Source organism: Corylus avellana, chromosome ca5, assembly GCF_901000735.1.
Source record: "Corylus avellana chromosome ca5, CavTom2PMs-1.0".
Taxonomy (NCBI): domain Eukaryota; kingdom Viridiplantae; phylum Streptophyta; class Magnoliopsida; order Fagales; family Betulaceae; genus Corylus; species Corylus avellana.
The window spans coordinates 18,663,397-18,690,582 of NC_081545.1; the positions used below are offsets into that span (position 1 = coordinate 18,663,397).

General features: G+C 37.2%; 1 protein-coding gene across 1 annotated transcript; it reads right to left on the reverse strand.

Moving 5' to 3' along the window:
• Nucleotides 1–1,182: 1,182 nt before the first annotated feature.
• LOC132181022 (tobamovirus multiplication protein 1) lies at nucleotides 1,183–26,625 on the reverse strand. Its single transcript, XM_059594063.1, has 13 exons — nucleotides 26,162–26,625; nucleotides 22,848–22,898; nucleotides 21,226–21,259; nucleotides 20,092–20,178; nucleotides 19,931–19,982; nucleotides 16,713–16,890; nucleotides 16,494–16,589; nucleotides 15,357–15,417; nucleotides 6,279–6,343; nucleotides 5,926–6,000; nucleotides 5,768–5,843; nucleotides 3,080–3,246; nucleotides 1,183–1,664 (listed from the first exon to the last, which is right to left on the reverse strand). The coding sequence occupies exons 1-13, from the start codon at nucleotides 26,276–26,278 to the stop codon at nucleotides 1,641–1,643; spliced, it is 1,083 nt and encodes a 360-aa protein (XP_059450046.1). The 5' UTR covers nucleotides 26,279–26,625; the 3' UTR covers nucleotides 1,183–1,640.
• Nucleotides 26,626–27,186: the final 561 nt, after the last annotated feature.

Here is a 27,186-nt window from a genome sequence, read left to right on the forward strand (position 1 = left end):
TGTAGCATTTGTATATTAAATTTTGTAAAACAATCAGCGTTTTAATACCCTATTTTTTAATTGATGCAGAATTACTTCTACATCATGCGTAGATCGGATATGACTGAAATAAAAAAAGACGCTTTCAAAGACATGGGCGAGAAGCAGAAGCTTTTGAGGCACAAGTTAAAGAAAAAGCTCATGATTCAGAGCGACGACACTCTTGCGACAGTGGCGGCAAGGATGGGCCAAACCATTTTAAAGTACAACCTCGCAGACGTGAAAATATTGTTGGTGAAATGGTGTGATCTCGCTTATCAAGTACGTCACTTCAAACTATTTGTGTTTGAAGTGGCCACCCCATCTGGCTGGTTTAGGGGTGTCGATTTTTGATTGATGCTGACATGGCGTTCAATTAAATTTTAGATGAAATTTTAACGGAGGTACCATCTCCGTCTTTATGAAAAGCACATGTGCCTACTGTGATAAAAATGAAACTCTAAAAAAAAAAAAAAAAAGGAGTTTAAACTCTAGGGGGGTAATAAGGTATTTAACCCTTAAAATAATAATAATAATAATAAAATTAGAAGTGACTCAGCTACCCCCTAATGGCCAAGGGGGTGGCCACCTACCCCCTTAAATGGCCTACCTGTCACCCCTAGTTTTTTATTATTTCTTTTTTTCTGCTGTTAATTTTTTTTTATTTTTAAATACAAGGGTAGTTATTTCTTTTCAATAATTCCGTTAGAAAAAACGAAAATTATTGATGGATGTGTCACATTGAAAATTTTTTATACTTTATTGAGATACATTGCCAATTTTTAAATATTGTAGGCCGAATTGCATATGATTTATTGTAAGTGACATGTCACTCTATTGGGTGCCAATATGACATAATAACAGATTTTACCAACAGAATTAAAAAAATAAAAAAAATTAAAAAAAAATAAAAAAAAAAAAAGAAAAGAAAAGAAAAGATTTTATCAGTAATGACTTATTACCCTCAGGAAGTAACTAATCACTTTCAAAAACTCACAGCAATTTGTTATAACCTCAAGCCATAGGATCCAAAAATGTATATATCCCAAACTCTACAATACAGTCTCTCGATAACGCAATTTGAACTTGGAATTCGGATATTTGACAATCCCAAGTTAAAATTTGTTAAGCTCAAGAAGGGAAATCAACATTAGAATTTCTAAGTTAGAACTGAAAGTAAAATTTTACCTCAAAATCCCTCATCCAAACACAAGATAAGGAAACATTGCAACAACTTTACATGTCCTATCTGTATTGTCTTCTATACCATTAACCTAATACAAATCATTTACTTGAGTCGTATCCAAGATAACGTGGGTGTATCTACCAATCATCATAGGATGATCTACAATATGATGGGTAATAATTTAAGCTTCCATTTGGAAAAGTGAACTTTTTCCCCCCTACACCAACCTCCACAAGCAACTATGTACATTGCACCGAATCTGGTAAAACAGTGGCAAGCCACAGGTATCATCTATACCATTTGAGTGCTTGTAAGGAAGGCTGAGCCACCTACTTCATAAATTTGGAATGCACCGTTTGAGTTTCCAACATTTCTTTTATAGACCTGGCAGAAGCAATGCACCATGCTTTCTGAATTCCACTACCATAAGATTTACTCATATGGGACTTGCTCTCGATGCCTGCATGGTAATACACATTATAGTGACTATAACCAAAAAAATACTGACAAGTGAAGAATATAGCTCTGTTGCCATTTCTGCCATATATCTAATCAACAAATACGCGGACCAAAATATCACTAGTCTGTATCTAATACTGGGTCAACAAATTCATTCAAAGAACAGTGGGGCGCAACCTTAGTACATGTGAAATATATAAAGATAACCCCTAAAGTGTAAAAAAAGAACAAAATTCAGAAAAGTTAGAAACAGGTAAACTATCCCATGGTATTTTCCAAGTATAAAGCGATTGGAACGGCGTGCAGTCCTTCCAAATCTACAATATGTGAGTAATGGGACAAAAGGAGTTCAGACAGTGTAAAGATAGGAATGTGTTGCATTCAGTTGGCCTGAAATGCCTAAAGAATTTCTCCAGTGTAGTGGAGTATGTTGTATAATACTGTCCCACAAGAATATGCACCAGGTAACCATACTGCTGCCCTCCTAACAAGTCAGTTTATGTATAACAGAAACATCTTGCATAGTGGCATCGGAATAGCATCTAAAAGTGGGGTAAGAGGTGAAGGTTCATTTTTACCATAAATCTAAAAAACAAAACAAAAATTAAATTAATCTGGATAGAAAGAGTGATTTTGGAATTTTTTTTTAATTCAATTTTTATAGAACCTTCAGTTTTTACAATCCGTAAAGCTAACATGTGTAGAAATGACCACAAAGCAAATATGAATGGAAGCAAAGTCCCTATGAATAAGAAAGCATCAACCTAATTTGAATCCCACTAATGAACCCTTGGTTGGCTGGCCTAGGGATTTATCAGTATGACCATAAGGCAAATATGAATGGAAGCAAAGTCCCTATAGTTGTCTGCTATGTACTGGACAAGGGGACTGTACATTCCCGTGGGCTCAAAATCTACTGCGAATAAGATTCTGAGCTTTGATCATCAACCTAGATGGAAAGAATACGTACAAATAGAACCTTTTTTTTTTTTTTTTTTAATGTTAAGTTATACATTTACCCAGTAGGACTTGAACCCACAACCTCACCCTCCACCTTGCTACAAAGGGAGGAAGTACCATTGGAGCTAAAGCTCATTGGCAGTACAAATAGAACTATTAAGCTAATTTTCAATATAAAAACATGAAAATTGTAAATGTTCTCTCATCAAGTATCTCATAATTGAGCAGCAAAACAATCTATAGAGGATATTCATTGAAATATATTGTTTGACCAGACCATATTTTGAGTAACGAATGTAAACAGAACTTTCTGGGGAATCTTTACTAGTTGGAAAAGAAAAAGGTTCAGAAATTCCAATACATTTTCAGCAAATGAAACACATCCTGAAGGTCAAGTTTGGGAACAACTCAAATAAATAATTATAGTCCAAAAGAACAATTGGGCAGTAGAGAAACCTGGTTCTTTGAACTTGTTGCAGTAGCCCAACGCTGAGGATGCTGTGGGCCCGCAGCTTCAACGCTGATAAAAGTTACTGCTCTTGATTGTTCTTGTTCGTGAACTTTAATTGGTGGTGGCAATTCTCTCATGATCCATAACACAAAAGCCGAGGGCACACAAGAACCTAACAAGAAACACCTCATGATCTAATTACCATTCTTGAAAGAAATTCCGATCCAAAAAACTCAAAGAGCAGTGAATCTAGAGCAACAAATAGAAACTACCGTACCATCCACAAAAGATACACAAACACATAACTACATATTCACATTAAGAAAAAACTTCCTACTAACAGAAACACCAATTTGAAGTTAAATCACATTCAAAAGTAAAACAATTGCTTTGTTCACCAGAATGCTACAAACCAGTGTTCATCCAATTGGTTTACAGGCTCATAAAAGCATATCCTCACTTCATATGAGTACGTTGCAAGTGCATGAATGAATAATGAGTTCAATTTGCTCAATATCAGACAAATATTGTGCGAGGCTAAACGTTTTCATTTTTTATCTGAATAAGAACCCTTTTTGCTCAGCTTAGCCATGTCTTCTATAGGAACTGCACTATCCTATTTGGTTAAGTACCTAGAGAACTATTGTGCTCCTTGTGTTGCAATACTTCTGAACAAATTCCCTAATGCCAATCCTCAGGGTTTTCTCATATATATATATATATATATATGATAATGATGAAATTGATGATACTGGCAATATAATGACGAAATTGATGATACTGGCAATAACGGCCATGACCTTGAAAACCTGCAACTTCTGGGTATAATTGATGTGCTAACTATGGATATGATGCTCAAAATCGACCAAATTTTTATCACCCTTGCATTTAAAAAATCCAAGCTTCAACTTGATAAAATTCTTATCACCAGAGTTTTAAAGGCTTAGTCAAATGACATTATAAACAAGATAGGCATCATAACTATCAGTCCTCCAACTTCAGGGGAATTTGAGAGGAGAATACCCACAAGCTAGACTTTGTTCGAAGGCAATGTTACTTGGTCTTTCCACTATGAAATCTAAATCTTTTCTGCTCTCCTTTCACTTAAAACTTGAAAACCTACAAGTAGTTGACTTCAAGTTTTGCTATTATCCATTTCACATGTCACTAGTTAACAATTTCCCAACTTTAGGGACCCCAATATGGAACGCCACTATCAAATGCTCCGTCAAAACAAGGCTAGCCTACCAAGATTAGATTTTGGCATGACGTGTAGTGTGGAAATCGATTCCTTAAGGTAACTTTCCCTGAGTTATTCAATATTTCCTCACAGTAAAGATGCTTTTGTAGAGACTCTCATCAGTAGAACATTATTATCAGAGCGGTTCATGACTGGGAGGTACACCTCTTTACTTTGTTATTCAATTTGTTGTACTCCTTCAGATTGAGGCGAGCAGGTGAAGATAACCTCTGCTAAGCCCCTTCCAAGAGAAGGTTGTTCAATGTTAGATCATTCTATAAAATCCTATCTCCTCATGATAACACTCTTTTCACTTGTAAGAGTATTTGGCAAAATAAGGTTCCCTTGAGAGTGCATTCTTTGCTTGGTCGGCCGTGTTAAGGAAGATTCTCACTACAGATAATCTAGGGAAGCAACATATCATAGTGGCAGATTGGTGTTGTATGTGTAAGAATAATGGCGAACCTGTGATCACATTTTACTCCATTGTGAGGTTGCTAGTGCCTTATGGTCCATGTTCAGTCTTTTTGGGTTAGCTTGGGTCATGCCTAGACGAGTGGTAGATCTCTTTGCCTATTGAAGATGTCAGTTTGGTTGTTCTTATAGTACAACATTGTGGGAGATAATTCGCTCTTGCATAATGTGGTGTACTTGAAGAGAAATAAATAACTGTAGCTTTGAAGATCGTGAGAGGACGGTGGTCGATTTAAAGGCTTTTTTCTTTAATACCATGTACCACTTGGCGGTAGCCTGTGATTACTTTCATTTTTTATTTATTTATTTATTTTTTATTTTTATAAGTAACTACCTGTGATTTACTTTCATACTTCAGGTTATCATGATTTTCTTGCTCTTTTTTCTTTTTCTGGTTAGGTGTTTCTCATGTATATATCATGTGTACTTGGGTTTCGCCCGTGCACTTTTTAATGAAATTCGATTACTTATTAAATAAACAATAATAGTAGCTTATCACATAATGGACAACAGATCTCCCACACAAGAAGAATTTTGGTTGGCAAAATTCTAAGAAAAAACATAGCCAAATGATAAGGATCAAGTCCAGGAATTTATTTATTTTTATTTTTTTCCCTGTATTCAGCGACAAATAAATTAATGAGCTCACTGGCACTATCTATAAGTTCAACTATTATGAATTGTGTGGATTCCAAAATGTTCAAGGGAAACAATACGTATGTATAACAGAAACCACACGCACACAAGGAAAAGAAAAAGGAAAACTTAAGCTGATAATTTTAATAGAGGTCAGAAGATCCAATTCTGTTCGGCACTGAATTGAGGTCATTAAACTTACAAAGCAAAGGCTAATGTAAAATTTTAGGTGCACAAGGGATAAAATTATGCTGCCAAAATATCACAAATGATAATAGCCACTTGTGTATAATGATCAAATATTCAACAGTCAGCTTGATCCACAAAAAGAGGATGAAAATACCTATAAAGTAGTACAAAATCAGAAGAACAAGTGCTTTTACTCCATTTATTTTCTTCAGATGCCAGTGGTAAAAAAGCTGCAATAAAATTTGAAGTGAGGTAAGAATGATAGTGCAAGTGATAAACTCAGTAGCAAGATCTGTAGCCAATCTGTCTTACAGGAATATCTGTCAGAAGAGCAACTGAAGTACTTGCCGCAAAACATAAAACAGAGACAACTGCTAAACCAGCAACCTGCATGCGGTAGCAAATTTTCTCAGACTTTAAAACTTATTCAATACAAAACAGAACTGCCATTTTATACGAAAGGATCTACAAACATACTTTAAACTTTAAAAGAGGCAGTTGAGTATTCAGAAGTCCAATAAGTAAGCGCAATATGAAGTTTTTGAGAAAATATTCTATAACTAAAATAAGGTAATGATAATAATAAATATGTTATATATAATACACCTAATAATAAGTATTAACAATGAAATAATAATAATTATAAAGAGTTATTAGTAGAATACCTTCCACATCTCTGATGAAGCTTTCTCAGACCGTACTTTCTTCAATTTAAAGAAGAGCATAAGACCTGATATATAAATAAAAGAAGATTGATAGAAGAACAAAGTTAGAACATATAGAATTTTTTTGTTAGAATATTAATCAAATTATTATTATTATTATTATTATTATTATTATTTATTTATTTTTTTAATTTTTTAATCAGTTTAAGCTTTTGTACCAACACAGTATTCTTGAGTTTGAATATTGATGCCATAATTTACCACGCATTTAAGTTAAATAGTTCACATGTTCGGCCTTACATGATAAAAAGTTTAAGCTCGCTCGTAAGGAAGAGTATTAGAAAATTAACTAAATGATTAAATTCACATTTTCTTGCCGGCTTAAGTTTTTTGGACAACTTATGATTTAAAAATTTTGAATTACTTCGATGATTCTAGGATGAGGGGGAAAATATGAAAAACATGGAAAGAAGCTGCTTGAAGAGGAAAAACAAACACAAACACAAACACAAACACAAACACATAAAATTAAAATTAAAAAAGAACAAAAAATCCTCAAGGACATGATATTACTTTTCGTGTTACCTCTGAGTAGCAGAGAATACTTTTGATAATTAAGAGCAAGGAATAGTTATGGTTTTAAAGTTCTTTATCGTCTAGACATTTCATAATTTAATTCCAAATCCACTCGGCATATTGGAAAAGTTCATTCCAATATGCAAAGTTCTACTTTTTGGCACGTGTAAATGTAACTATACATGCATATACAAAGTTTCTCAATTTGTCTAAGATGCACAACCAAAAATCCTATAAACAGAGAAAATGCGAACAAAAAGCATGTTAGTTGGACATATTGGTGCAACAAAGCCAAAATCCTAACAACATAAGGTTGACTGTGTGAATCCTTAAACCATTCAACCCTATCTAGAGATACACTCTCAAATCCATGGTAAACATGTCATTTTACCATAGCCTCTATAATCTTTCCTTCAACCTCCCCTTTACTTTTGAGAGAAGTGGTATACATTCGTTTCCTGTATCGTCTCCGTTAATAGATTTGTAGTAAGAAGATTAGAGGGAGAAAAGGAGGTTGCTATATTATTCAGCTTATCTTTAACCTAATACAAGCATCCTAATATATAAGATTAGAGAAATATCATAATGACCAAACTACCACCAAACCCTAATGACTTACTAACCCTAATAACTCTTCTAACACTCCCCCTCAAGCTGGATCATATAAATCATATAAATCCAGCTTGAAAGAAACAAGCAAACGAAAAACACATATAAAAACATAACACTCCCCTTCAAGCTGGAACAACTTGGAGCACACAATACAAAGACCCATAAAAATAACAAGAAAATTTGCTAAAACTTCAATGCTGGTCGAAAACTCGTTGGAAACTACAACAAGCAGTCGGATCTCGCCCAAAAACCCAAAGGCCGATAGGATCTCGCCGGAAAACACAAGGACCAGTCGGAACCCATCGCAAAACACCAAGGCTAGTCGGATCTTGCCGCAAAACACCAACGGTTTATCGGATCTCACTACAAAACACCAAGACCGGTCGGATCTCACCGCAAAACACCAACGCCGGTCGGATCTCACCGCCAAAACACCAAGGTTGGTAGAATCTCGTTGGACAACAACAACCGGTCGGAAACCACCGCAAAACACCAAGGCTAGTCGGATCTCGACAACTAACAATGCTCACATTTCACGTGATCAACCAACGAGTCCCGCCTGAACTCACAGAATACAGACAAAACATGCCGGAGACACCAAAACCAAGTCAAAATACTGCTGAAAAAGAAAACAAGAACCTTCGCCGGAGCTTCACCGGAGTCTCACTGGAACTTGCAGAATTTTTTTTTTTTCGATGGCCACTACAACATGCTGGCCACCTTACACCAACCACCACAAACGACACCAAACATCACAGAAAATACCAGAAACTTGGAAAACTAGTAAGAAACACCACAAAAACCAGCGTGAAAGTGGCATACTTTTTTTTCACTTTACAAACTCAACCACAGACAACATCTTTCCAGACACTATCCGTGTGGGCTCTAAGCCCACATGGGTGGTGCTACCACCAGAAGAACACTCAACAAAACAAAACAAAAAACTGTGGAAAACTAAGACTACAAACAAAAGAACAACGATCTAAACCCTAAGGCTATGATACCATGTTAATAGATTTGTAGTAAGAAGATTAGAGGGAGAAAAGGAGGCCCCTATATTATTCAGCTTATATTTAACTTAATACAAGCATCCTAATATATAGGATTAGGGAAATATCATAATGACCAAACTACCCCCAAACCCTAATGACTTACTAACCCTAATAACTCTGCTAACAGTCTCTATCCCTCTCATTTAATTGGAAAAAAAAAATAAAAATGGAGTGTTAGCTTTCACTCATTGAAGGGGAGTCTTAGGCCACACATGAGGACAAATGTTACAATATAAATTAAGTTTCCAACTTCCTATCAACTAAAGCTTCCAAGAAAAATGTTTATTTATCAACAAAAAGGTAGAGAAAAAAATTTGATCTTTTATTCCTAATCTTAGACAAGCATACCAAATTACCCACTTGAAACATAATATCACTACTATATAGGAACAGGTCCATGCACACCAATTACATTGTGCCGCTACAAGTTGAGGGTAGTCTTGTTAAGATTGCCTAACTGGAATTTATATGAACATGGATATTTTTTTTTTTTTTGATAAGTAAAAAGATGAATTAAAGAGCGCAGAGGGGCGCAACCCTAGTACACAGGGAGTATACAAGAGAGCGATTAAGAGGAAGAAAAATAAGAAGAAAACATAAAAAGAAAGTCAGGGAAGCTAATCACTATAGGCGCTAGCCATCCAGCAGTCCAAGTGAAAAGAGTGTACAAGAAAAAGTGTACAATGTCCTCTATATTCCTAAATGAGTCCTCGAAACATCTAGCATTTCTCTCACTCCAGATGCACCACATGAGGCAAAGAGGAACCATCTTCCACACAACAGCACTGCGAGACTTGCCACCCACCCACCAAGAAGCATACAACTCCCTAACACAACCAGGCATCACCCAACACAAACCAAACCGAGAGAACACGGCATTCCACAAGATACGCGCAACCCCACAATGAAGAAAGAGATGATCTACTGACTCCCCATCCAATTCACACATGCAACAACGATTAACTACTACAATACCTCTCTTCCGAACATTATCCAATGTTAGAGTTTTCCCAAGCACGGCCGTCCAAACAAAGAAAGCCACTCTTGAAGGAACCTTAGTGCGCCAAATGCTTTTCCATGGGAAAGGGATGGGATTTGTAGAAGCAAGGATCTTGTAATAAGATCTTACCTCAAAAGTTCCTTTACGAGAAGAGATCCACCACATCCTATCCTCCCCTACTCCACTCCTCGAATGCGCATACAAGAGCGTGTAGAAAGAGGCCAAGACCTCCACTTCCCAATCATGAACCCTGCAAATGAAGGACACGTTCCACTGCACAGAGCCATTTAGACACTCCCTGTTATCCGCAATAGATGCATCCTTATTGGTGGCAATATTGAAGAGTCCAGGAAAAGCATCCTTGAGAGACATGTCACCACACCAGATGTCCTCCCAAAACCTGATGTTGGACCCAAGACCAGGGACAAATCTGAAGTGACCTCGAAGTGACCTCCACCCCTTGCATATATGCTTCCATAGCCCCACCCCATGTGGACCACTAGGATCCCTAGAACGCCAACCGCCCCAAACCGCACCATGCTTAGCCACCAAGATCTTCCTCCACCAAGCCTCTTTCTCATGAGCAAATCTCCACAACCATTTCCCCAACAAAGCTTGATTCATCACACGCAAATTTCGGATCCCTAAACCTCCCTCAGAGATCGGAGAACAAACCTTGTTCCAACTAACCAAATGGAACTTAAACTCATCATTAATCCCACCCCATAAGAAATCACGTTGAATCTTCTCCATACGCATACGCTTTGCCATGGATGCAGGGATAGGAAACAGCGACAAAAAATAAGTAGGGAGATTGGATAGGGTGCTTTTGATGAGAGTAATCCTTCCCCCCTTAGACAAATACAAGCGTTTCCATGGGGCCAGTCTTCTAGCGTACTTCTCCAGCATGTCCTCCCAACTAGCCTTGACCCTGAACGGAGCCCCCAGCGGGAGGCCCAAGTACTTCAAAGGCGTAGAAGCTGAACCGCAACCCAGGATGCCCGCCATAGAGCTCACATTATCCATACTACCAACAGGAACTAAAACAGATTTAGCCAGATTCACCTTTAACCCAGAAACGGCTTCGAAGCAAACAAGCAAAGCACCAATGTTTCTTATTTGATTCGGATCTGCCCCACAAAAAACCAAAGTGTCATCAGCGAAAAGAAGGTGAGAGACGATAACCCGATCCGACTCCCTACTTCCCACTGAGAAACCAGAGATGAGACCCCTGTTAACTGAGGCATTGATCAACCTACTGAACGCCTCCATAGCTATAACAAACAAGAAGGGAGAAAGAGGATCTCCTTGCCTCACTCCTCGCGAACTATCAAAGAAACCGGAAGAGGATCCATTGATCAGAACCGAGAAACGCACAGACGAGATGCAATGTTCAATCCATGAACACCATTTCTCTCCAAAACCGCACCTTCTCAGTAAGTAAAGAAGAAACTTCCAATTCAAATGATCATACGCCTTTTCCATATCCAGCTTGCACAACAAGCCAGGTTCCCCTGATCTTAACCGGCTATCCAAACATTCATTGGCGATGAGAACTGAATCTAGGATTTGCCTGCCTTTAACAAAAGCGTTCTGAGGTTTCGAAATGACCCTATCCATCACACTCTTCATTCTGTTGGCTAATACCTTAGCAACAATCTTATAAGTCCCTCCCACAAGGCTAATCGGAGGAAAATCCTTAATATCGGAAGCTCCATGTGTCTTCGGAATAAGAGAGATAAACGTGGCATTAAGGCTTTTTTCAAAATAGCCTCACTCATGGAACTCCGCAAAAACCGCCATAATGTCCTCCTTAATCACATCCCAGCAATCCTAGAAAAAGGCCATAGAAAAGCCATCCGGGCCTGGAGCCTTGTCCCTATCCATACCTCTAACCACCTCCCACACCTCCCTTTCCTCAAAAGGATCTTCCAACTTAGAAGCCTCACCAATAGACAACATATCAAAATCAAGATCATCCAACCTCGGTCTCCAGTTGAGACTCTCTGAAAAAAGAGACTCATAAAAATTGGTAACATGGTTGCTAATGACCTCTTGATCTGAAGTAGTAGAACCACCCACAATCAGAGACTCAATAGAATTTTGTCTTCTATTTGTATTAGCAATCTGATGGAAAAATTTCGTGCACTTATCTCCCTCCTTCAACCAACGGATCCTAGATTTCTGCCTCCAACTGATTTCCTCATGTAAAAGGTAAGTCTCCAACTCTCTAGCTAGCAACCTCTTTCTCTCCATTTCTTCTACGGATAATCCTCTCTCCTCTTCCACCCTATCAAGATCCTTTATATCATCCATGCGGGCTTTAATGCACCCTCCCACATCTCCAAAATCCTGAACATTCCAACTCTTAATGTCTCCTTTGAGAGCTTTCATCTTTTTAGCCAGAATAAAACTCGGAGTGCCCTGGAAATGGTAAGACTCCCACCACCTCCTAACTTTGTCCACAAAACCCTCAGCTTTAAGCCACATATTCTCGAACTTGAAGGGTCTCTTGCCTCCCAAGAAACAATTACAATCAAGAATAATAGGAGCGTGATCCGAACACACACGAAGCATCCTCTTTTGTCGCATACTTGGGTAACGAGCTTCCCATTTTGGAGAGACTAAGAAACGATCTAGCTGTGACCAAGAGTGATTGTTAGACCAAGTAGAGACCCCCCCCAGCTAATGGGAAATCCATAAGGCCCTGCTCCATTATAAAATCTGCAAATTCCCTCATTGCGGACCGAGAATAAGCCCCCCCCGATCTCTCACTAGGATAAAGAGTAGCATTAAAATCCCCTCCAATACACCAAGGCATATCCCACCAGCTCATAAGGCCCGCCAGTTCCTCCCAAAGAAGACGCCTGATGTTATCTCTATTAGGGCCATACACCCCCGCAAAAGCCCAAACAAAACCATCATCAACGTTTCTAAAAGAGCAAGCCGCCACAAAACTGCCCAAAGCCACCTCAACCTTCGTGACTACTCTTCTATCCCACAGAACCAAAATACCACCCGAAGCCCCTCTCGAAGGGACATAGCACCACTCCGCGTAAGGGCATCCCCACAAACTTTTCACAAAATTGTTAGAAATATAATCCACCTTAGTCTCTTGAAAACACACTAGAACATGGATATTAACAGTAAAAAGGAATAAAACAACACCATTAATAAATCGAAATTCTACAAACTGGAAAGATAAAATACAGATATAATAGATTTCAAAGATTGCTGAAATTAGCATTCTAAAGTTGTAGTGCACCACGTTAAGATCAGCTAACTTGAAATACAGATAGCTATGCGATTAATGCTTTAGGCAACCCCAGATTATCCTATAATAAACAGAAGTATGTGATCTGTAAAAAGTGTCAAGCAAATGCCGCTATAGCTTCTCGGGCAGTCCAATCAAATTTCACCTAAATGGCCATTTCGCATCCCCAACGCCATGTCATATTTTTCCATTGTTAGAAGAGTTATTAGGATTTAGAGTCATTAGGGTTTGTGGGTATTTTGGTCATTGTTATATTTCTCTAAACCTATATAATAAGATGTGTGGTAGGCCATGTAACAATAAGAAGAACAACAACAGTAATGTGCCTCAACATTTGTTGTCTAAACCGTTCATGAAAACTAAACATGGTATCAGTGCCTTAGGGTTTAGATCATTGGTCCCTTTGTTTGTAGTATTAGTTTTCCTCTCTATTTTTGGTTTTCCTCTCTAATCCCTTCACATCTTGATGAGTCTTCTTTATTGGTAGTGCCTTGATGAAGCACTAAAAGGGCTCTACCTCGTGACTGGGAAAATCTCCAGTGTGAACAAAAATAAAAAAACGAAAAGATTTGGTTTGCTTTTGGTGGCGAAGTTTGGTTTTTTGTGATATTTCTTAGCAGTTTTCTTGGTCTCTGGCATTCTCTATGGTGTTTACCGGCAACTAGTGGCCACTTTTGGTGGTTTTAGTTGTTTCCAAAGGCTGCTGTGGTCTTTTTCAGTGGCTTTTGAGTTCTCCGGCAACTTCTGTGGTGTTCTAAGGTATCTCCGGTGAGTTGTGGGCATTTTCAACGAAGTCTGGTTGTCGCCAGCTTGACCCTTGTTTGGTTCTGCTTGCTTGGTTGTTCTCTATCATGGATAAGGATAGCTGGAGTGGTGCTTGGCTAGTTTGCTTGTTCTCGGCTGGTTCAATGGTTTCACATCCATTTAGTTGGTTTTTGACAGGTTCAGTCCAGATCAGACAGTTTCTCCTTGATTATTGTCCAGTTCTTTCCAGATTATGTTGTTTTTCAGGCAGTTCAGCACCGTCTTCTACGGTTTAGTGTTGTTCAAGACTGGTTTAGCATCTTTATTCCGATTCATAGGGTTCTGAGACCGGTTCAACATTTTTAGAGCTGATTCAGTAGGGTTTTGTCCGGTTCAGTGCCTTTCTTGACCAGTTCAGTGAGTTTCATGCTATTTCAATTGTGGTTTATTTGGTTCACTTGGTTTCTAGGCAGGTTCAATGGTGTTTTAGGCCGATTTGTGTTGGTTTGGGCTATATGAAGCTCCCATCGGGTATGTTGCTCAAGGGGAGTACTAGAGTAGTGTTTAAAAGTTCTTGTTCAAGTTGTTGTTGTTGGTTAATCACGGGAAACATGATTGTTGGTGGATGTCAAGATCTGACGGCCTTTGGTGTTTTGCAGAGAGATCTGACCAACCTTGGTGTTTTGCAGTGGTTCCCAACTAGTTATTGGTGTTTTCTGGTGAGATTCTACCAACCTTGGTATTTTGAGATGAGATCCGACCAGCCTTGGTGTTTTGCAGTGAGATCCGATCAACTATTTGGTTATCCGTTGTTGGTTGTCGAAATCCAACCAGCCTTGGTGTTTTGCAGCGAGATCCGACCGGCCTTGGTGTTTTGTGGTGAGATCCGATTGGCCTTGGTGTTTTGCGGTGGTTTCCGATCGATTGTTGCTGTTTTCCGGCAAGATTCTACAGTCCTTCGTCTTCTGCGATGAGATTCGACCAGCCTTGGTCTTTTGCAGCGATCTGATCGACTCTAGGTGTTTTGCGGTGAGGTCCGACCGGCCTTGGTGTTTTGCGGCAGGTTTCGAGTGGTCCTTCATGTTTTCCAGCAAATCATATCGGCCTTGATGTTTTGCGGCGTGATCCAACCACCTATTGCAGTTTTTCGGTGAATTTTCGACTAGCGTTAAAGCTTTTAGCGAATTTTCTTGTTATTTTTAATTTTAAGCAAATTTCTTTCTTGTGTGCTCCAAGCTGTGTTCCAGCTTGAGAGGGAGTGTTAAGAGTATGTTTTTCTAGGTAGTTTTCGTTTGCTTGTTTCTTCCCATATGAGCTTATATAGGAGAAGTGTTAGAAGAGTTATTAGAGTTTAGAGTCATTAGGGTTTGTGGGCACTTTGGTCATTGTTATATTTCTCTAAACCTATATAATAAGATGTGTGGTAGGCTACGTAACAATAAGAACAACAACAACAGTAACATGTCTCCACTTTTTCTATCCAAACCGTCCATGCAAACTACAATTGCCATAATAGAAGACAAAAGTAGGATTAACAAACAAGAACCAGGCCAAAATCAAAACAAAGATGGTTCAACATATAACAATTATTATACACTTTTAGGCCATGATTTGAACTCAATGTTGTGCTGCTTAAGAAAAGAAGGGGGAAAAGTAAAGTTGAAATTAGGCACTCAGACAAATGAATATATTAATGCCCTAGATTAAAAGATTTAAGCATCCCCAGGATGTTCCAAATAGCAAGTCATTTAATCACCAGCACCATGCAGAGCAAAGTGAATTAAGGAAAAAAAAAAAGCTCTAAAATGAAACTTACTCACCATAGCAACCTAATGCTACTCCCAGAGAAAGGAATGCTACAGAAAGAAAATCTTCGTATACCTGCCCAATAATTCAAGTTATTGTCCAATAGTAACTAGCCAAAGCAGAAGAATACATTCATCAAAAGGTTTTACAAAAATTATTTAACTAACAACTCATAAAGAGCAAAAGCTTTTCTTTTTGTGCCAGACATAGTGCCAATGTTAAGTATGACCTATTATGCAGAGAAAATAATGCAACAACGAATATGTCCTAGCACAAGCTAGAGCAGGCAAAAGGATATATAGTCAAACACACAAATCAAGAAATAACAATGTGCTTATCTTAAGTAAGGGCTAACAACTTAATGTATACTCTTTGATCCATAGCTGATACATAGATTGACAAAAACATATACATACACAGTAAAACACTGAGGGTTCACTAATTCCTAAAAGATTCAATTAACAATACCCCATGAGAAGAGAGAGAATCACCTCAGTTTCTCACATATACAGATGTTATCTGAAACAGATAATGAACAGCTGACCAAGTAAAACGCTAGCAGTAAAGGAAAGATGTTTATAGCTATTCTACAGTATTCAGGGAAACAAAAGCACAGTGATGAATTTTTTCACAAAATAGTGCATGATAAAGTGTGCTACTGCATATTATAGATGTTCACCAATACTTTGACCAAGAAATATATTCATTTTGTCTTTTTTGAAAATGAAGTACCAGAAAAAATACATAATTTCATGATTAAAAGACATTGATAGTGCATGGAGCCGTTCAAATTAGTTGATAACCCAATTACGTTAAACCTTAAGAATAGGATGCCACACAACTTATCCCAAAGCTAATGTTACAACTGAATCTTTAAATCCAATCATTGTTGGTAACAAAATCATGCAAGCTGTTGGTCCAGTTCTTTATAAGTAAGAAGAAAATACCAGGTTTTGGCTAAATTACATTTGCTTCAAATTCATTAACACCTTATTGCTTAATTAGATGTCACAAACGAGCTTAAGTAATTACCATAAATATAAGACATTCAAATTTAACTAAAAAGATATATATAGTCTGTAACAACCGGTTTGCTAAGGGATGAATTCTAAGGCAACATTTCACATGATAAGCAGCTAAATAATACATACCCGAGCAACCACTGCAGAATTGATAGGATTCTTGCCCGCACCAATCCAGATAATGACAGCAAATGACATCATTAAGAAAAAAAAAAGCACAACAACCTAGTTGGAAAACAAACCCCAAAATTAGATTAATCCAGAAAAGGTTACAAAAATATTCTGTAATAAACAAGCAACTAATATACCCAAAAAAAAGATAATAAACCCATGATCTGTTTCTCATACCATAATCACAAATTTTTGCCTGCTTCCAACATGAATGCAGTGGAATGAGCAACATCTCCAATGACCATCTGTGTTTGATGACCTACGTTTACTCTTCAACTTTTCCAACAAGGCCTGTTGAATACTAGTTTCACCATCATCATCCTCTTCATCATTTGCCTGATGGCAAAGGTCGATCCTGTAAAATCACCGTGGTATATGAATAGCTTATAAATTCAACTATGGCATGCTAAGTATAACACTCCGAACTATGCAGATTGGATCAATAAAATTAATAATATGCACCATTATGTATTTGATTTTCATTTTACCTGTTTGTAACAAAATAAGAAAAAAGTAGAAAATGACGGAGAGAATCGTCTGCCTTCATTCCATTTATTTCATGCTTATAGGAGAGAAAATACACATATGTAGGGAAAATGACAGAAGATGACAATTGGAGGGGGACACCTCACCTGGAGCTTCTACAACCTACTTTCTAGAAGGAATACAAATGGTAGCATACAAATGATAGTATTCTAATACTCACCCTCGAGCTAGAACATATATATCATATAAGCCAAGCTTGGAACAGATGAATTCTAACTAATTCCTATATAACGACTTTGTGAACGTGTCAACAAGCTAATCCTCAAACTTTACGAACGGTGTGTATATGTCTCCACTCATTACTTTGTCTCAGACAAAATAACAGCCCACCTCAATGTGCTTGTTGCTCTCATGGAGACAAGGTTGGAGGCATTGTGTAGAGCGGCTTGGTTATCACAGCCAAATGGGATATGAGTAAGTGTTGGGAAGTTGATCTCCTAGAGAAAATGTTGTAGCCAAGTCAACTCGCTAGCTATATTCTGCTTTCGCACTGGATTAGGCTACCACACTTTGTTTGTTATTTTTCCATGTGACTAGGTTTCCTCCCATGAATGTACAATATCCTGTAGTGGACCTTCTGTCTAAAGGTGATCCTGTCCAATCTGCACTAGTGAACCTTCGACCCTGAGATGTCCATTCTTTCTATACAGTATGCCACAACTAAGGGTTTTCTTTAGATACAAAATTATACGAATAGCAGCATCCCAATGTTGTCTCAAAGCCTCTAAGAATTGGCTCACCATACTAACTACATATGAAGCCTTGTGATGATAAGATAATTGAGTTTTCCAACCAGACAATTACTAGGATCTGGGAATAATTCTCCTTCATCTCTCAATAGTTTTTAGTGTGGATCCATTAGGGTATCAACAGGTCGAGAACCAAGTAACCCTGTTTCCTCAAGAATGTCAACCACATATTTCCTCTGAGATAAATTGTTACCTATCTAAGATCTTGCAAGTTCAACCCTCAAGAAGTATCCAACCAAGATCTTTGGTAATAAAAACATTGCTGTAGAAATTGTTTCGACCTGATGATGCCTCTAAAATCATCTCCAATGATCACAATGCCATCCACATAATATGTAGGATATATCCAACATTAATGCATAAGTGAAATAAAGGAGTAATATGTCTAACAGATATGGAGTCCAAAATCCATTACATCCTCAAAGAACGTCCCAAACCATGATCTCAGTTATTGCTTGAGACCATATAAGGCCTTGTTCAGTTTGTAGAAACCATCCTGATACTCCCCCAATGCAACAAACCTATATGGTTGCTCCATATAAACTTCCTAAAATAGATTACCATGAAGAAAAGCATTCTTGACATCTAACTAATTCTTAGAAGAGTTATTAGGGTTTGGAAGTATTTTGGTCATTGTAATATTTCTCTAACCCTATATAATAATAAGATGTGTGGTAGACTACTTACTAAGAAGAGAGTAACGTGCCTCCACCTTTTTTGTATGGTATCAGAGGCTTAAGGTTTAGATCTTTGGTCCCATTGTTTGTAATAGTTTTCCGCTCTTTTTTTTTGGTTGAACCTCAAGCCTACTATTGGTGAGTCTCCTTCTGGTGGCAGCACCGCCTGTGTGGGCATAGTTCCCACACGGGCAGTGCCTTGATGAAGCTCTAAAGTTGTTCTTGGAGATCGAGAAAAAAAAAAAAAATTCTCCCGAAAAAAAAAAAAAAAAAATGATTTTGTTTGTTTTTGGTGTTCTATAATGGTTTTGGTGCTTTTGTGGTGTTCCTCTCAGTAGTTCTCATGTTAGTCGATGGTTTCTGTGGTGCTTACCGGCGACGTCTAGCCATTAACAATGATTTCTGTGGTGCATAATAAACCTGGTATACCTGATTTGAGTCAACTATCAATACACTCAATTTTGCAATCAAAACCGAATCCAAAATGTCTCCCCTTAATAAATGCATTCTGTGAATTTGATATGATCTTCTCCAACACTTGTTTCAATTTGTTTACTAGCACCTTAAAAATTATTTTGTATACAACACCCACTAGTCTGATAGGATGAAAATCATTAATATCCATCGCACCAACTTTCTTTGGTAAGAGAGATGAAATTAGCATTAATACTTTTCTCAAAACGCCCTTTACTATGAAATTCTCCAAAAACTACCATTTTATCCTTTTTCAGAATCTCCCAACATGTTTGAAAAAAAACCCAAAGAAAACCCAACAGCCCTAGGGCTTTATCTCAATCGAAGAGCTCAAGATTTCTGTCTACAGCTCACTTCCTCACAGAGAAGCAACCTCTCCAACTTCCTAGCAAAATTCTCCTTCCTCACCTTTTCCTCCTCAACCAACACTCTCCCTTCCCCAATGACATCCCTCCAATAAAGCCTTTTTCTACTTTCCTACATCCCCAAAAATTTCTTCATTCCATTTTCTTTTCTCAAATCACATTTCATTTTTGTACCAGCGTTTAATTATGACAATAAAACCCCAAGGGGTTGGCTCAATGGTTGGACAGCCGGGGACTTTGAGTATGCTTCTCAAGGTCTTAGGGTCGAAACCCACTAAGTGCAAACTGCTTCTTGGGGCCAACGGACTAGGGGTACACCCCTTGAATTAACTGAAGTGCAGTTACGGAAAACTCCTTGCTGAGGGCCTATGCACCCTCGGGATTAGTCGGAGTGAAGCTCCGGATACCCGATGCCAAATCCAAAAAAAAAAAAAAAAAAAATTATGACAAGAATCAGATTATAGCTAAAAGCCATGCATGATACTAAATAATACCATATATCTTGATAAGCACATCAATATATAATTAATGTCAATAATATAAGGAAAGTAAGAATATGTTACTAAAAATATAATAAACCTTACCAGAAAGATAGGAGAAGGAGAAATGCGGCAAGAAATAAAATTTTGGGGTAGGCTGCAGCAATATTTTCATTAATCAGAACCATTGGTAGACCCTCAACAGGGAGACTTTGAAACAGATATTGAAGCTATATATCAATTTATCATGACTAAGGGACACATACCCATGAGTATAAACCCGCATACATTAGACCAGCAAAGCCAGCCCTCACAAGTAGCAACAAGTGTAGATACAAAGTATACAAAATAACCTGCCAAAAGAGAAATCAAATCCCAAGACTTAACCATGTACATTATATTTGGCCGAAAAAAACATGCGCACATAATTTATTCAGGCAATATTTTGTGGCCTCTAATAAAAAAGTGCTCCAGCAGTATTACGAGTTTAGCATTCAAAGCTCCTAAAATCATTTATATAGTTCAATTCCACCTTGTACACAATAATGAGGGACTTAGCACAAACCCATTTGCAATCTACACACTCAATGTAAGACTTAAACATATCCATGCACACAATTCGGGATATAACAATCTCTTTCACTCAAATCCCTAGCATCCTCATCAACGCTTTAATTGCACTGTAATACCCCAATACCACATGGTGTTACAAAGAGCCTATTTGCTATTGTGTTAAGAAGCTTAAAAGGTGTTCTTAATACATAAAAAAGCTAGGCCAAGCAAAAATGGGTCGTTTGGTAAAAAACTTAAAAATCTGTTTTTTTTTTACTTTTTTGCTCAAAAAAAAAAAAAAAAAAATTAGCCTAAAACTGCGTTTTGGGGGAAGCTTAAAAATGAGGCTTATTCTAAAAAGCTCTTCATGCTTTTTTTATAGACAAAATCTTTATTTCCCAACACAATTCCAAACAGGCTCTATATTTGTTTTGATACCATTTTTTTTATATGTAAATCAATCTTAATAGAAAGTGCAAAGAGGCACAACCCAAGTACATAGAAAGTATACAAGAAAGGCTACCAACTGGAGAAAAAAGCAAAAATCAAGTCCAAAATTCAAGCATGAGCATCAAAAGTTGGACCATATTAGAGTGGAGAATTTAAGCATGATACTTAATTGCCACAATTTACTTCTACTTTTAAAATGATCGATGCTTTGTTTGAAAAATGAGGCTTCACATCTGATTAATCTATTCAAGAATATGTTTTGAAACATTTCTACAATTCCAGAACATTTCTAATATTATGCAATTTAACTGCGCAAGAGTTTAGAACCATGGTTTTCATTATGATAAAACACTACATAAGGCAAATTATCATGATGTGAACCATAACCTCAGCCTTACCCAAGTTGGAAGAGCCAATCATGAGATGGAGTACCTGCAAAGTAACATTCACTATGGTAAAAGAGTATTTCTAAATAGTGAAAATGTATATAATTCATATAAAATGATCAGAATTATAACAACAGTATTGACAATATATCATGATAATGATGACGATGATGATGATGATACTAACAACAACAACAACAACAATAACAACAACAATAATAATAATAATAATAATAATAATTGATATATACAAAATAGTACCAACATATGAGAGCAAAAGAAACAATAGAAAACCAAAAAAGCAACAAAAAAAAAAAAAATGAAAAAATCAATTCATCATTGTGGCAAGCATATAATACTAGTTTTCAAATAATATAACTCGAAAACATAAAATGTCATAAAATAAAATCTAATGCAAAAATAAAGAAAGAAACTCTACAAAATCCTCCTAAACTTTATTGAAAAAGCATAATGTGCTTCTAGGTACACGGGTAGTATACACAAGGGCTCTCACAAGCTCAAAACCCAGAAAACAGCAAGAGCACCCAGAACCCAACCAACCCAAAATGCCCACCAACCCAACACTCACAAGGCATCAAAAGCCCAAACCTCACAAACGCTAAGAGACAATTGTTAGTATAAAGAAATAACAAAATTCCAATCTAACCCAAAAGTCTCTAACCTTTTTTTTAAAAATGAAATCATGTTGAGAGAGGGAGGGGGGGGGAGGACTATGCTGCCAGATGTGTCCTACTAAAATAATAAAAATCTGAACAATAAATTACTCATTAACCAGTAAAATACTCAAAATTGAACTCTATAAATTACCATAAAGAGTACAGGCAATGTAAATAGTAAAACAAGTAGGATCTTTCTAATATGTTGACACTACCACCGTCTTTGGCATAACCCACAAAATCCTAAACAAGGGGAAGATAAAAGACCAAAGCTCCATGGCAATAGGGCAATGAAGTAGAAGATGACCAATTATCTCCCCACTGCATTTACAAGAAGAAAAAAAATCTAATAAAATCTTTCCATGCTTTCTTAGCTTATCTGCCATTAAGATCTTACCCAGAGCTACTGACAGAGATAAAAAGGCACTTCTGGGAAATTTTCACTTGCCAAATTCTTTTCCAAGTGTAGACGGCACCCAAGCCCCACCTCAAACTTTCAATTTCTGAAAACATCCATCCCATCTAACCAATGACACCATGATTTTTAATACAATATAATAAATTAAGAAGAAAAAAATAAACGACCTAAATCTCCTATACTTGCATTCTAGCATATATTTTACCTGGACCACCACATTTAACTACTCATTATTGCATCTCTATGCACTACACATTATTGCCTCCCAACCCCTTCTACTGCTCATCAACAGACCCCAACCTCACTTTAATTTATCACCACTTTCCCCACCCTACCCCACACTTCAACTACCTGCCCACAGAGTTCCTCCTGTGTACTGCAGGAAGTGGAAATTGTAATTGCAATTAACAACAGACCAACTTTATACTTCTAAACACTTACGATACACTAAAACTGTTACACTTTATTATACGTCAAGGTTCTTTTTTATTTTTTGAACTAATAACAAAGTCTGAGAAGTGACAGAAGGCATCACTTACTTTTTGGCGTGTCCATCCATTTTGTTGATTCCGCATATGAATCCTGATTAACTGGCAAAACAAAGTGTTCACAAGACAGACAACAAAGGAAAACATTAAATAAAAAACTGGTTATGAAGTGCTTAGTTACTATTTTAACAGAGGAAATGGTATCTATAGTATAATACCAGTGAAAATAATAACAATAACAAGAATACTAAAGATGCTAATAATAATAACAATAATTTTTTGATAAATAAGTGATTAATTGAAAAGTGCAAAGGGGCGCAACCCTACTACACAAGATGTATACAAAGAATAGCCCCATTAAAGGCGAAAAGAAGAACAAAAGTACACAAATTGAGGCATAGTAGAGAATTGAGGAATATTTAAAGCTCCCGCCCAATGGAAAAACATCTTGATAAACATATTTTTGAACTCCTCCATCGTCTTTTCTTGATCTTCAAAACAACATGCATTCCTCTCTCTCCAAATAGTCCACATTAGACACAATGTAGCTATTCTCCGCACCTCCTTTACTGAACGATTACCTCTTTGACCTTTCCAACATGCTAACAAATCTACTACCCTTCCTTGCATGACCCAAGTGACATCAAAGAGAGTAAATAACACACTCCATAAGGCTCGAGCCACTTCACAATGAAGGAGGAGATGATTGATAGACTTACCGCTCCGCTTACACATACTACACCAATCCACCACTATCAATCCTCTCTTACGTAAATTATCCATAGTCAGAATCTTTCCAAGAGTAGCCGTCCACACAAAGAAACTCACTCTCAAAGGAACTTTAACTCTCCATATACTCCTCTATGGGAAAGAAGAGACCCCCAACATGTCCATCCCTGAATAAGAAAGCACACGAAAAAAAGACCGCACCTCAAAAATCTTTCTCTTTGAAGGAGTCCACCAAACGCAATCCACCCCCCCTAGCTGTCGTCGGAACTCATACAATTTTCCATAAAAAGCCATCACCTATTATCCCCAATCCATGCCTCCTTATTTCTCGCAATACGAAATAATTCAGGGAATACTACCTTCAGAGACTGATCCCCACAACAAGTATCATGCTAAAACCTAATTTGAGAACCATCTCCTACTTCAAATCTAATAGATCTCGAAAAAGTTCCCCACCCTCTCCTAATATGTTTCCACACTCCAACACCAAAAGGACCCTCTACCACCTTAGTACACCAACTGCCATTCATGCTCCCATATTTTACTTCTACAACCACCCTCCAATATGCTTCCCTCTCCGTAGCATAACGCCAAAACCATTTTCACAATAAAGCTTGATTAAAAAGACGCAAATTCCGAATTCCCAAGCCGCCATCTTGCATAGGAGAGCAAAGTACAGACCATTTTACTAAATGGAACTTAGACTCCTCATTGATACCACCCCATAAGAAATCTCTTTGCAGCTTCTCTAATTTTCTTGTCTAAGAAGAAAATATATATCTTAAGAAGAAAAAGAAAAAGGAAACAAGCATGAGACAAGAAAATTTCCATGTTAAATGTGCAAACCCATACAACGTCTCAAAAGATCGATGAAACAAATACCAATGAAGTGCTGTTAGGATACAGATCCAGTATGCGGTAAACATTTGGCCAGTATAAAAACAAATGTCAATTAGATAATTATGCAGCGAAAGTAGAAAAAAGGAATATTCAATTGTGCTTAACATACATGAGTTCCAACTGCAAAATTTGTCATAATGCATGCCATGTCAACAAGAGAAAAGCAAGTAGACTTACCTATGGAGATACAAGTGTACTTAACATCAACAAAACATGAGTTTCAAGCATTCAGTACATTCATAATACTCTCTAGAAAAGATTTAAGCACGGATGTGGATACAACTTTTTTAAACAAAATTGTTATGGTCATCAAATCCCAAGTTCGAACCCCTTTTGATGATGACTGGCGTGATCTATGGAACTTAATCGCATATACATATTGAAACTTTATGCAAGTCTAATAAGAGTACTGCTCTGGTAAAAGTTCTCCTAAAGGACTGGTATCTGAATGGCGATTTATCTAACACAATTGCCAAAGTATTAGCACTTTTACTCACCCAATTGAAAGTCTCTTGCCTAACAAAACAAGTGAAACTAGTAATATCAGAAATCAAAGGGAAACTCCTAGCTAGTTTGATATTGAGATAGTTGATAGCATGAATGACCTCTGCTGCATCTCCTTCAAAGACAAACTACATATATTTGACCCTAGACATCACTCAGGTGGTAAAGGGCTGGGATGGGTCAATATCAGTATTAGGTTCAAATTTTAACAATCAAAACAGTGTAAACCATAGCATTGCGTGTGTAAAGGAATCTCTCTAGTCATTTATGGAAGTATAACAAGCGTGTCAACAGCATAATGCCATGAGCCATATAATCAAAGACTCCAAAGTTCTAATGCATTCACGATATCTTTTAACAAATGCACAATTGTACCAAACGCTACAAATTATGCAACATGGATTCTTCATTGGGAAAAATGGTAAAAAGAAAAGAAAGGATCGGAGTATGAGAGAGTTGTTAGTGAAGGGTTGAAGACACCTCCATTAGCTCACCATAACAACACCAATGGGTGATTTAACATAATATCATAGCAAAAGTCTTGAATTCAAACCTTGTCTCTATCATTCACCTCCAATTTCAATTAAAATATTCCAAGTGTTAGGTTTCACCACTTATTAAAGGGGAGTTTGAACTCATGCATGAAGGAGAGTGTTTGAATCTAAATTAAATTATTAAATTCATCTCTTCCTATTTAAGCTTTTGCATAAATAGTGAGTTAACATCACCTTTGCTCCGTAGTTGTTGGAAAGCATAATGGTTTCAAGTCCAATCTCAATATTTTGATAGCAGAACTGTTAACCATTCACACAAATCTTGGAGAATCAAGTCGTCTACCAGTACCCAAAATTCCCATTAGACCACTAACCCGCTGTTCGGTTCTCAGTTTTCAATAGAGAGGAGATACCCTGTTCTACTCATGTCATTCTTTCCAACAAGGCAATAGTCTAATGCTCCATTTAATTCCCCCACAAGATAGAATCAAAGAAATTGGAAGTGCTTCACCACTCCAAACCTCAAAGAAAATCCTCGTAAAACAATCTCTTCTTCTTATTTCTCAGAAACCGAACATAGAAGAACAGCTTCTATATAATAACTTAATTCAATATATTCAAAATCAGGACAGATACACGCACACGAATTATAACCCCATTTTGATCAAGAGCCTAATACAGCTAAAAAAGCACACAAAGAATAGAGATTACAAAGAAAAGGGTACGTGAAAAACACACCTGAGAAAATGCAATGGTAGCAAGAAAGCCGTTGATGGAAGCCAGAGCAATATTGAGAATTAGCAAGTTCGTAGGAAAGCAACCTTTGGTTTCTGCTATTGATTCCAACAAAACCATCTTATTCTTGCCAAATGCACAGCAACTGAGAGACCCACCTCTCTGACTTGCTATCTCAGGAACTCAGAGAGAGAGAGCGCGAGAGTTGGTCGTGCTTTGACTCGTTTTGTGGTCGGACAAGACAGGAAACTGATGATTGTTGGATTTATGAAATGTGTGCGTCTTGGGGTATCGGCTCTAGCATATAACGATTAACAAAGACTTCGGCCATTGACGCATTGGTGGCTTCTTTATTATTATGTGGAATTATATATATATATATATATAAACAACTCGACAAGGATGGGTTTTGGTGGTGTGCTATACTGGTTGGCTCCTCCGCCAGTGGTTCGCTGAATCCCGAAAAATCTTCGCAGGTACCTGTCAAGCGGGTTCTAATACAATAATAATTATATAATAACATCAACTCATACGCTGTGTTTCCAAATTTTATTTTTTTTTACTTTTTTAATAAAACTCTCATGCTCTCAATAACCCAATAAAAATACCTTACTCAGACAAATAATTTAAATAAAAACAGTAGTTATTCTATAATAAAATTTAGAACGGTGAGAACCCCAAGCAAGTGAAACTATTCTATAATAGTATGAGACAAAAACAATATCTATTCTATAATAGGACATGATGGTGAGAACCACAAATGACAGATAACTTAGCCTAGCCTTACAAAACTCACCTATTCTATAGTAGCACAAGATGATGGGAATCGTATGCTAAGGAGTTATAGTCTATCTCAGCCTCACAACGATCACCTACACGTTTTGAGGTACATACGGCAGTAGAAATTTTTATTGCAAGATTCAAACTTAATGTGTACATGGCCGATTTGGATATTTCTTTGAACTAAAGAAAATTAAAAAAAAAAAAAAAAAAAAATCTTTAGAAGATGTTGATTGTAAAATCAATAT

Excerpts from the sequence above, each read along its gene's own strand:
- LOC132181022 (XM_059594063.1), bottom strand. The coding sequence starts at position 26,278 with ATGGTTTTGTTGGAATCAATAGCAGAAACCAAAGGTTGCTTTCCTACG. Across the intron at positions 16,590-16,712 it reads GGCAAAAATTTGTGATTATG|GTTGTTGTGCTTTTTTTTTT; the intron begins GTATGAGAAACA and ends TTTTCCAACTAG. Across the intron at positions 6,001-6,278 it reads CTTCATCAGAGATGTGGAAG|GTTGCTGGTTTAGCAGTTGT; the intron begins GTATTCTACTAA and ends TACCGCATGCAG.